This window comes from Paroedura picta, chromosome 12, assembly GCF_049243985.1.
Source record: "Paroedura picta isolate Pp20150507F chromosome 12, Ppicta_v3.0, whole genome shotgun sequence".
In the NCBI taxonomy this organism is placed as follows: domain Eukaryota; kingdom Metazoa; phylum Chordata; class Lepidosauria; order Squamata; family Gekkonidae; genus Paroedura; species Paroedura picta.
The window spans coordinates 28,747,050-28,759,691 of NC_135380.1; the positions used below are offsets into that span (position 1 = coordinate 28,747,050).

Consider the following 12,642-nt stretch of genomic DNA (forward strand, 5'->3'; position numbering starts at 1 on the left):
GGGCCGTGGAGGAGTTACTCTGCCCCACCTCCACCCCCCACTCCGCATAAGAAGAGCCAGTCCTTGGTAGAGTTTCTGCAAAGAGAGGGGCTGGGGCTAAACCCTTGCAACGGCCACACATGCCCCTCTTGCCCTCCAGGGCTCAGTCTCAACACTAGGGCTGGGGAGGAAGAAGAGCTCACAAAGGGTACCTCCCCCTACTCCAGAGTATTATGAGGACTGGGGGAGGTCTTGGATCTTCAGCAAAAAATGCAAACTAAGCACCAGGAAGCCTGGTGGTCACAAAGGGGGCCTAGAGAAAAAGCCACATGCCTGTTTGTTGTTCAGGTACACACCATCAAAAATATGCAACTTTGGGGCAGCTGGGAGGGGATCTGAGATTCTTGTTCTGGGAAAAATGTTATCCCCGGCTGGCTTTATAACCTCAGCGGCACATTTCTCTCATGCACAAATCCTCCTGGCCCTTCTCACCAATCTCAGGTGTGAGACCCTCTGCACATGCTTAGATGTACAGCCCTTCACATGTTCAAGGAGAATTCCTATGCATTTCTACATGCATGATTGTTTAGGCATCTGGACCAAATTCCAGCAGGCATTCTCAAGTGCCTACCTCAGACCAACTCCAGAATACACTCATTCTGGCATCTATCTAATTAAAAAAAAATCCAAGATTACTTCAAACCTAAATGATATTCTGGGTGCTCACAGATGATTTCTGGCCAATAGGCACAGAAGCCCAGAAAGCAGCACTTGGCATTCAAGCCAGCCTCGGAGAAGAGATTTCATTTAATGCACTTCGTGTGATTTCAACCTGGCACAGAATTGAGGAGCTTGAGCAGAGATGAGCCAAAGTATGCTGGAAATGCACGTGCCTAACCAGAAAGGCAGCCTCCTATTTACACAGATGATATATGTGCCACTTCCGACTCCTGAAGAGACGGCATTTAGAATACTTCAGTTTTGGGATCATCACCTCCGAAGTGATAACTAATTTAACCTCCTCCAGCTTTTGGAACCCCATCTTGACTGCAGGTTTATAAAAGGTGGACAAGAACAGATGCGAAAGCTCCCTTGGACAGTCCTGACATACAGTGACTCTGAGAAAGAATGCCACACCTCCTCTTACAGAAGTCGTTTCTTTAGCTTTAAGAGGACGCAGAAAATTTGGTTCTTTGTAGCTTGATTCTTTCTGCATAACCTGGTAAATTTCATAACCTCCTTAAAAAAAAAAAACCAACTACAACAAGATCTGGAGTTAACCACCAGCTCTGCAAATTGATGCCAAGACAGTCACTTCAATCAGCTCAAAGGGCTCATGGTACATAGACCGTTTCCCTCTTCACGGGGAACCCATGTAAGTAAGGATGTATAAGCACATGCCGCTGTACGTGGCTTAATATCCAATATATGCTTCAACCAGAAACTCCTGAAAACTGCTCTATAGCAACTTGTGTGCACAACACCCTATTTTGCTGGCAGATCAAGAGGTGCCAAACTTCTTGTGCATCACAAAATGAAAGCCAAGCAGGATTTCGAGACCATTGTTCTCGATGGGAAAGGCCAGATTGTCACCAGTATAATTCTAACAATGCAAAAGGAAAAAAGAAAAAATCAGGCTGCATTTAGATCCTGATATCTTGCCCCAAGAAAATTCCAAGTTCTAGCATCTCCTGATGACTCCTAGACCATCACTGATCAGGATATTTCACATTGGTCATGCATTTTTGTCTGTTTGCAACCATGCAACAATGGGATTCTCCTCTAGTAAGAAAGTCTCTTCCAATCTCTTATAGTCATGAATGTCCCCCATGCCCCTGGATACAAGTCCTTTTCCTGTTTTACATTTTGGCCAGGCTCTCACAAAAGCAGCCTTTGTAAAATCTACCCATAAGCACCAAGATTCTCAAATATTCATAGCAAGGGTAAATGATGATGTTAAATATTTGATTCAGCAGAACATGGGTCCACAGCAGTGCGCATAGGACTGCTCAAGTATATCAAGTCTTGGCAATCTGGGTAAAATAAATCACTAGCATTTGGGTGTGCTAAGCATTTCCTCCTTCTGGTTTGCAGATTAAAGTGAAGGCTGTCAGTTTATTGATCACTGAGCATTAACTGAGCAATCGCTTCTTTTTGCCATTCACTATTGGTTACCATGGAAACTAGTTCCGCAGCCCTGATTAATCCGACTCTTCAAACTTAATGCTGAAGGTGCTTCATTATTTCAGCAAATAAACGATGCATACAAAAGATGGCCACTTTCAGGTCACAGGCATGGACAGAATTTATGCATAGAAGCTAGCTCCCAGGTGAAAAACACTATAATCTCCCAAAAAAGAAGTTATAAAATGAAATGGGCTGTCTCACTGGGGCCCTTTGGCATAGCAGAGGGAGCATACAAGGTTTTCACAGCCACAGAACTCTTCACCTAAGAGACTGGAAAAGGGACAAAAGGTTCAAGGGGAATGTAGGGGAAAACAAGTTTACACTTCCAGAAAACTGGGAGCAGAGTTTACCCTAAAATAGCAGCTTCCTTCACTCTCAGGGCAGCATTCAAAACACACAGAGAGCACTGATGGTGAGGGGGGGGGGGGAGAAAAACCTAGCCATATTTGCTCCAAGACTTAATTCCTGACACTGATTTTTCTCTTTGTACCTAAGAAAGGGGAAACTCCAGAAAGCAGACAAATACAGTTCAAAGGATGCACTTGAACATGTACCTGAAATGCACCCCCTTACATTTCCGGTCCATACCACACACCAAGCCAGTTCACTACTTTTTAGCTGCTATGGTAGTGGGGTTGCAGATTTGTAGTTCAAAATCTTGCCTATGTCACAAACACAACAAATGACCTTAAGGAAACCTGAGCCTCTTGTCTGCCAAATGAGGATAAAACTGATTTCCTTTGGGAAAGTGCATGAGATATAGCAATAAAAGATATATAGTGAAGCATTTCAAAGCACCATGTAAATGCTAAGTATTATTGTTTGTAATAGGGATACCTATATCTAGCAGGGGGCGGTACTGCTGGGGGATATGCTCCAGCAATCACCCTATTCCAGGTGAGGAGCCAAGCACCAGGCCCAAATGCTGGTGGGTTTTCCTTGTGGGCAGCAGAGGAGGCTGTACTTACAGAATTGAAAAAAGCATATGAAAAAGGTCATAGGGAAGCCCATTTCAAAAAGATATCTGTTGGAGCTCCCACAATTCCATGCTAGTCTTATATGCAGCCAATGGGAAAAGGACGGAAGAGCACAGCAAGGACCATCAAGTCAGACAAGATCCTTTCACCATGTGAGAGAAATAACTGGTGTTGGGGAAATCAAGGGAAGAGTATGAAACAAAGGAGTCAAAAGCAAGCTAGTCACAACAGGCAGACCTCTTCAAGGTACTTCTGCAGTGACATTACGCAGCATTCCTGGACAAAAGCAAGTTTTGCCTTGCCAAAAAAGAGGTTTGACATTTTAAATCTAATCTAAAAGGATCCCTCAACTAAATCTAAACTAATCTAAAAAGATCCCTCAACTCTAAGCAGCCCACAAGTTGGTGTCTGGAAGAGGCAGCAAGGCAGAGACCAGCTCAAGCCCATTACAAACACCCTCACTGCTGAGCCAGCATGAGATCAAGCTTCAGCTATGGCTTGCTGGGTCAGTGGAGCAGCTACCCATGCGGAAGGAGCAGCTAAAGAGCCAGATATCATTTATGGGTGTCCACGCATGTGCACACAAACCTGTATAGATCACACGTCTAAGCAGCCAGAAGACTCAAATGACAGAGTTCCAGATCCGAGAGCAGAACAGATGCTACAGACCAAACTTGAATTTTCTTTCTTGTGTTTGCATCGTAATTCTAAGGCAAACTAAGGAACAGATTCCCAGCCCTGCTACTACCAACTGCCTAGTGATCCCTGGCCCTAATGAAGCTCGTTTGACCTCAATCAGGGCCAGAGCTTTTTCCCATCCTGGCCCTCACCTGCTGGAATGAACTCCCAGAGGAGCCCTAGCAGAGTTTAACTGTTCCGCAGGGCCTGCAAAAGTTAGCTCTTCCAGCAGGCATTTGGTTGAGGTCAACCTGAATTCAATTACCTCCCATTGGCCCCTGACCCCCCTTCCCATGACAACTTCCATGTCCATCCCACAGGGTTGTCAGTGTGTTACAGTAAAATGGATGTTCTCACCATGTGAACATGGGAGTGGCGGTATACCACTATTAATAATAATAAGATAATAATAATGTTTGTTCTATTTTATTGTTCTTCAATTATGACCATATTGCTATTATTCAATTTATCATGTTATTTGTCCTTTTTTCTCCAGTTCCATGTAAACTGCCTTAAGCCTCAGGGGAGGGCGGTATATAAATAAATATAAATAAATAAATAGCATCCTGCATTTCTGAACTCTTAACGTACTACGGCTTTACAGTTTTGATCCAACAAGCAAAGTCAGGTATACACTGATGAGATATACACAAAATGAAAAAATGGGGTGGGAAAAGACACACGTGATCTGTTGGAATGTTACCATCAATTTTAGCACACACAAGGAAAAAGCAGCGGAGAGATTATGACCATCTCCTCAATAGTTAGTTATTCCTCTGAGTTATGCTGAAATGTCTACCAAACTACACTGAATCATTCCCCATCTCAACCCAGATCAATAATCCCATCACTGTTCCATTATGCTGACCTGCTTTACTGCGAAATCAGACTAACCAAATAATTCTCCACCAATCAATTCTGTGGAAAGTACCACTGCACATAAACTTATCATTTGATGAATTTTATCATGGGGAAACAACAAAAATGAACAGCCCTGAGCTGCCAGAAGTTGACACAGTAGAAAAATATATTGTAAATACAATTCAATACACCACAGAACTCTCCTTTTGCTGACTAGTAACATTTGATGAGCAGACTTTTACCAATACTTTTACCAATAAAAAGGTCAGCTTTTATTTCAGATATTTATTAACATTAACAGATGAAATAAATAAAATTAGTGTGCTGAAAAGAATGGCAGGGTTCTTCAGGGGATAGGAAGCCTAAGGCATTCAGCCATCAAGCTCATACGAGTCTTATACTGGATCAGATAAGATGGCACGCTACTCCAGTTCTGTTTCCAAATGCAGGTTACCTCTGGAAAGCTCAGGAGGACCATGAAAACAGCATTCTTTGTGTTTCTCTCCCCCCCCCCAAAAAAAATCTGACATTCAGAGGCTCATTGTTGCTCAACATGGATGTTTAGCTAAGATGTCTAACAGTTGTTAATGAAATAATACCTTGTGAACGTGATCCTTCCTTTTTCCACCAAGGCCACCTAAAGCTAGTAGCCAGCACTACATGTTGTATCTGAGAATTCCATTGGTTAATCTATGCATTTTGTCATCTTATCAGAACTATATAGGCCTTTGTGAGCCACGTGGCCCTTGTATAGCTTGTACTGCCTAGTACTACAGTATAAATAGCAGTATAAATAGTCGTTTAATTCAAATTAGATAAAAGGAATAATGAACTATCAAAGTATTACTAACAGATATATACGCACAGAAGAAGGTGAGCACTGGTCCTGCATTTAATCAAAACTTTAAAATAGCAGCTCACAGAACAACAAAAAACCCACACAGTAATTTACAACTGTCAGGGGAATGAATTGGCAGAAATGGTATTTCATCTTGAAATTTTCCATCAGTAAATTAAAATAATGTAGACATTGCTTACACAAGAAGTAACATTTTTGGAGGAGTTTCATGACTGAATACCTGTGGTAAAGGAGGGCTCAACAATTCCCAGGTGAACTCAGAAATGTTAACCATTGTACCTAATACTTTCAAAAATTATTTTATTGTAGCATTTCTCAGCACAAGCACAAAGCCTATTTATCATTTCACATTAGAATTCTTTTTTTGAATGGTCAAATATATATGAACAAAGATCTTGTCCTTGACGGATTATATGTAAACCACACCACTCAATGTTGGTGGATGAACTCATGTCTTAATCAACTGCTTTCTATACTGACTCCAACATTCAATTAAATTAAAAGCAATAATGGAATTAAAAGAAATTGGGTAGAAGTTAGGGTTGTTATCCCTATATTTATTTATACATAACACTTGTCACAGCTCTAATAAAACTACAAGCAACTGCAAAGAGGTTATGATTAGTGCTGTAGTAGCAATTAGAAAATATGGTTATTACAAATTTGAAATCCTGAAGGTTAAAAAGCGAATTCAGCTCCTAAATCTCTGGGTGGGCTCATAGAGCCAAAGAAAATCTGTCAAGGTCTGGGGTACATGATAAACACAGAGAAACAGCATGGCAGGAAGGATGAGCTCGAGCAAAGACTTTACCCCCTAACGCCAAACTAAAGCTGGGAAAGATTTCTCTCTTTTTCCAAACTAAAGCTGGGAAAGATTTCTCTCTGCACCCTGAGTGACCAAGGGAGTTACAATCCAGAAAGGGACAATAACTGAAATTATTGTTATCATTGCTTCACATTGGACTCAATTTCACTGTTAAGTTTACAGTGGGGGAATGATGCAAGCTAAAAGCCACTGTTGGCAAAAACAACAACAACAAAAACACCCTAAATATGATCTGCAGCAATTTTTTATGTAATGAATCAATAGTTATAAAGCACACACAAACAAACCTATTGGCCTACCTTTGTTATGAGAATCCGGTACTTCTCCACCAGATGGTCGTTGTTGTGACACCCTGCAAGCAGCTGCCAAACCTCCCCTCTTAATGCTTCAGGAACTCCACTTCTCACCAATGCAGACAGGGTTTTTGGTCGCACACTCAAATTCAAATGCCTGAGAAGGAGGAGAGAAATGCACTTTACATAAGGCAAGCAGGACAACAAGGGCAGAGGAACTGGTGATCTTTCCCAGCACTTCCCATCTTAAGCGTGGGTCCAAAGCCGCATCTGGTCTCCCCCATCTCATTCTAATGTAGCAGAAGGAGGCTGGGGATTTAAGTATAATAACACCTTTGAATGGGCCACCAAGCAGCTGCAAACAAGATGAGGATGCCTGAATGGAGGGAGAGGGGAATGGGAGATGCCTGGAGTTCTGTGAAAGCGTTGGATTGGCTAGATGATATTGGCTAGATGACTGTAAAAAAGGAATCTCTGTTTATTGGTAAGGAAAGGATGCTCAGAGGTTGCTTTTCAGATGGAAAGGGAAGGGCTACTTACCATTTGGACAGTAGCTCTCCCCACGTCTCAAGGATTTTTTCGGCACACTCTTTGGAAACATCTCCTGAGCCACTCAAAAGAGGCTCATCATTATCTGCAAAAAGACAAACCAGTCAAGGAGAGGAGAGGAAGAGACTGAAGGAGAGAACAACCAAGTAGTAACCAGGCCCGACCCTGCTTAGCTTCCGAGATCAGACGAGATTGGGCGTGTTCAGGGTAGTATGGCCGTAGGCCCTTAGAGAACATCCATTTATTTATTTGATTTTTTAGGCCACCCCCCCCCCCATGCACAGCAGGCTTGGGGTGGGGGGGACAGGACATTAGAGGCTTAACACACAGTTAACATAAAAACATATAATATCTGGATCAAAATCAAGGGAAGGCCTGTTTAGAGAAAGTTACAGTAGTCCAGTCTGGAGGTGACTGCCACATGGATCACTATGGCCAGGTGTTCCAGGGGGAGGGCACTAGTAAGCTTCGCTTAGCATAGGTGGAAAACCACACACCACGCTACTCTAGCGATCGGTGCCTTCATTGTAAGGGAGGTATCAAGGATCACTCCCAAGTTCCTGATAATGGGTGCAGCTCTCAGTTGCACCCAATCCAGTCACCTTTCCTCTTCTGGGAAAATAAATATCGGAGAAAGAATCACACCCTGTGGTACCTCACACTGGAGTTGGCAGCAGCGCAACTGCTCTTTCCCTCCTTGGGCAAAGCCCTCCTTTGGCAGCTTCTCTTGGGTTATCTCTGAGCATCCTTTCCTTACCAATAAGAGCCTCTTGTGGCGCAGGGTGGTAGGGCAGCAGAAATGCTCTCTGAAGCTGTCTGCCCATGAGGCTGGGAGTTCGATCCCAGCAGCCGGCTCAAGGTTGACTCAGCCTTCCATCCTTCCGAGGTCGGTAAAATGAGTACCCAGCTTGGTGCTGGGGGGTAAACGGTAATGACTGGGGAAGGCACTGGCAAACCACCCCGTATTGAGTCTGCCATGAAAACGCTGGAGGGCGTCACCCCAAGGGTCAGACATGACCCGGTGCTTGCACAGGGGATACCTTTACCTTTACCTTGGGTTATGTTTCTCTGTGCAAATATTATACCCACGAACAGAACATCAGGAATCAAGCCCCCCACTAGCCCCAAAAGTTAAACCACTCACATGATGTGTCAGATGAGGTGGGGGATGGGGAAACAAGCTTTGTGCTCAAGAGAAATTCTGCAAACCATCTCTTCACTGAGTTTCAAAAAAACGGCAAGACCCAAATCAAATCAGTCCCCTCCCCACTGCTGCCAGCCCAGCCCAGTGGCAGCAGAACTTGCCACAGACCATTCTGAGCAACAGGGCCTGGCTCCCCACAAGGGGTCTCTGCAAATAATCCAGTTATTCAATAAACTTGTATATACATTAAAAACTTCATCCAAACACGTTTGGGTTTCACAGAATTTTAAACATTTTGGAACAGCTATTATAACAGGAAGAGGAGGCAAATGGCGCTATATTCCGCAGAGGGCACAAGCACTAAGAAAGGCACACAAAGTGCCATTGGTTTTCATCTTTGTGTGAAACAACCTTTTAAGTTTCCTTGCAGCAGAAATTTTAGCTGATGCTCTAATCCTGTCCATTCTCAGTCCTGAGAAGTTGCCTGTTCTGCTCCCCGTCCCCTTCACGGCCTACCAAGCTGTAGTCAGTCCCTACTTACCTTCCTCCTCATCATCCTCTGGAGGAGACGGGATCATGGAGCCTTGGGATCCAGATGGCGGCAAACGGAGTGCTGGACTGGCTGTGGTTTTTCTTCTCTCTCTTTCTGACTCACTTTCCAAAGACACGACTTCGTAGAGTGTGTCTGTGCTGCTCTTTCTGTCCTTCTGCTTTATCTAAAGAGCACATAATGAATGCTTGGGTTGAAATGATGTGGAAACGTTGACAGAAAGATTCACAAGCTCCTTCCCTCTACACTGGGGGAGGGGGATTATTCATTGTAAAGAGGCATGATGGAAGTAAGGAATTCTGATTGTTCTTCCCATTTTCCAGAGTGATGGCAGTTTGACCATCTTGAAACGTTTCTGGAAGGATGTGCTTAAAAACTCATACACTGTCACTCTGGCTAGGAGATGTCTTATAGCTACAGCGCTAACTCTGTGGCAAAGTTCAGGTCCAGAACTCAGCTGCAAAAGCTCTCTCTTCCTCTTAAAAGGGCAGGAGTATAAAAGTGAAGATACTAACTGGAACTCCGTGCTGAGTAACTGGAGAACCACTGGTGTATAATTTGTTTATTCCACTTCATTAATTTTATTCTGCACTTGCAATTTTCTTGCTGTGATCACTGTGACATATATGTATATATTTTTTCATTTGACTGTTTTAAAGCTTTGTTTGCATGATTGTTATGGCTTTGGCTTTAAGATCAACAATAAATTCAAATTAAAACTGGACAACCAAAAGCACACACAACTTTCATTCAAACTAGACCAATATGTACCAGTGCATTTTCTTGGCAATACCATTACAGAATCGTTTTGTCTAGCGTAGGTAAAAAGTAATCCAAAACGTTGCCTTGGAGAAGGGAAAGTATTACCATTTTGGTTTCGTTCTCTGGTTCACTGACTAAGCATGCAATAATAGCAAAAACTGACATAGACTGGGGGGCTTTGAAGCCACCATCCCCAAATATGTGAGGTCACAATTCTTGGAAGGAAACCAACCAGAGTGACACACACAAGGCTTCTTTGCAATGATCAAGATGGTTTCAACTCAAGATGGGATCCTGACTCCTCTCTTAATCAAGGTAGCAAATTATTTAGCAGGTTAACTCAGTATAAGCTGCCTCCCCCTGTGCCTCCTTGACATTGATGCGCCATCAGCCCATTAGCCCAAAGTGCCTGTCCTTCTCTTCTTCTTGCCAGCAATCTGCTTTTTCTTTGGTCCCTCTTTCCCAATATTCATGCTCATTGTTTTTTTCCTATTCCCCAACTCTAATCCCCCTTTCATACAGTCAGCTAGCCTTTAGGTTCCCTTTTCTTCTCCACCCATCCTCTTGACCCTCCCTTCTCATTCTGTCTTCCAGCCTGCAGCCTCCCTCATCCCAGCACCTCCTGCCCCTCACAGAAGTGGCTCCACTTTTCCAAATTCCACTATAGAAAGCTTTCTCACGAGCACTCGGAATAGCCATGAATGCTCCATATTTAAGCAGCTGAGACAGAGAAGGATGGAAAGAGGAAGGGAACATAACAAAAGGCAGAAAAACAACTTATAAGAGACTGTGAAGGCTTGTTGTAGAGCCTGAAACTTTTCTGATGGAAGTTCTTGCCTTACCCATATCACAACATTTTCCACGCAGAAATACTTTCAAATTAAATATTATCTTTGGGCTTAACACAAGCTAGAAAGAGTGTTCCATTTCTACCACACTCCTCCACAACACCACTAGTAAGTGGAGATAAGCCACCTGGAATCATTTGCAATTTGTGTTATTTGTTTGGCTTTTTTTAATGGGCTTGTGTGTCTGTAGAACCCTGCTTCCCTTTGGAGATTATGAGGTAAAGCCTCTTCAACAGCATTTCAGAATGAGAGACGCTGAAACAGAGGCAGCCACCAAATGAATCTGACCCTAGAAGAAGTCGGGTCAGGGCCGACAGAGCAAATCAAGGGCGAATGAGATAAAAGGGTCGCATAATGAAAGCAAAGCTGGCAAGACAAAGGAGACAAACTTAGCTCAGCAAGATAAACTTCCTCAAGTTAACAAGCTTGTGCTTCCAGCAGGAAAATATTTATAGCTAACAGAACCAATTGTTTAGCCTCTCTCTACATTTTGCCTCTCAAATAAGGAGGCAATGATCTTGGAAACTTCTCCCCTCCTCTAGCAAGTCAGAGAATCTCAAGTGCACAATAGCCATCTTCCTCTTGCCTCTGGGGGGATCACTATCCAATTAGAGGCCCATGAGGGGTACAGAGAGATGCTGCCCTGTTACAGCGAAGAGTCTACCTCTTCAAACTCCAAGTCTAAGATGCACACAGATGCAAAGAGAGTGGCCAAAGCAGATGAACACAGCTTCACATAAACTCACAAGCAATGGTAGACCCCCTCAGCACTACTAGCAGAACCAGCATTTCTACACAGGAAGACTCTTTGCAGGCTTCAGTAAAAAATGAAAGAATTGCCAAAGCATCTTTCAAAAACAGTAGTGTCGCACATGGTGGCCCACCGACACAAGCGTTTATAGGGTAGAGAATAGGCTGGCACTGACTTTCCAGGTTTTCATGCTACAGAATGTTCCTTAAGGCACCTTTCAATTAGAAAGGGTAGGGACCAAATTCAAGACTTCTGCACTGCTAACTGGCCCTTCCTTGAAAAGCATGATCTAGGCAACATTCAAGTTGGATGGCTGCAATGAGTTTTATGCGGGACTATCTTTCAACTGAACAGTTTGGATGTTTCCCCTCCCCGAAACGGTAAGCTATCAGGGAGCATGAGCAGGCCGATTTCCCCCCGCCCCCTCTTCTCTTTTTGCTTTCAATATCACATAGTGACTCCCAACATTTTATGCCTGCTGGAACATGTTCAGAGTTCACCAGAACACATTGGAGGGCTTTTTTCTTTTGGTTAGTTTAGAGCAGGGGTAGTCAAACTCAGTGGAGCAAATGCTGGCAGGGGGCTCCTGGGAATTGTAGTCCATGGACATCTGGAGGGCCACAGTTTGACTACCCCTGAGTGTCATTTTATTGCACATACCTAAAGAATTCTCTAAGCAGACATGTTTGTGGGTAGCCCAACTGTGCAGTTACATCAAAAATCCAAGAGGCAAGCCCATTTAACATTATAGTGATTCCATCAACAAAGTTACTCGCTGACTACAACTGAATACAACTCAAGCTCACAGAACATAAGAAGGGGCCTGCTGGATCAGACCAGTGAGCCTAGTTGCATCCTGTTTCACTCTGTAACCAGTTACTCTGAAATTATTCCTAAAGTTGCCTCCCACTTAAATTTATGAATTTGATGTTCTTCTGTGCTTTTTGTGAGTTGTTATTTGATGACTATGGAGGGAGTGTGTGAGAATAGTTAATTTATTTCTTCTTTAAGGCATTATTCCTTACTTTTACTGACTTTAATGCTTCTGAATTAGTTTTGAACTGATTTTAAAAACAATTTTTATAAACTGTTAGGTTTAGTGAGATGTGTATAGTGGGGGAGGGGGGGGCAGTTACAGGTCCCTAAAATGACTACATTAGTTATTCATCATTTCATAAAACAGGTGCATGTAGTAATTCTGCTAAGAACTCCCAAGCAGGAAGGAGTTCTGCCCATTTCAGAGTTGCAGTAAAGCTCAAATGCACCCCTTCCAATTATCCCAAGTAGAAGAAAGGAAAGGAAGCACCCTTGCAGAGGCACATCCTCAAAACGTGTGCCCAGTTCAACAGCTGCCTATTCCACTTTTCATAGAGGTCCG

At 43.2% G+C, this 12,642-nt stretch overlaps 1 protein-coding gene across 2 annotated transcripts in view; it reads right to left on the bottom strand.

The window, feature by feature from the left end:
* Nucleotides 1–12,642, bottom strand: part of RABGAP1 (RAB GTPase activating protein 1) — a 73,727-nt gene that overhangs the window by 42,364 nt on the left and 18,721 nt on the right. For both annotated transcript variants that reach the window (XM_077306881.1, XM_077306882.1), the window contains 3 exons: nt 8,895–9,069; nt 7,201–7,294; nt 6,667–6,817 (listed from right to left, as the gene is read on the bottom strand). In XM_077306881.1, the coding sequence (XP_077162996.1) occupies nt 6,667–6,817; nt 7,201–7,294; nt 8,895–9,069 (420 nt within the window). The remainder of the gene's footprint in view (nt 1–6,666; nt 6,818–7,200; nt 7,295–8,894; nt 9,070–12,642) is intronic.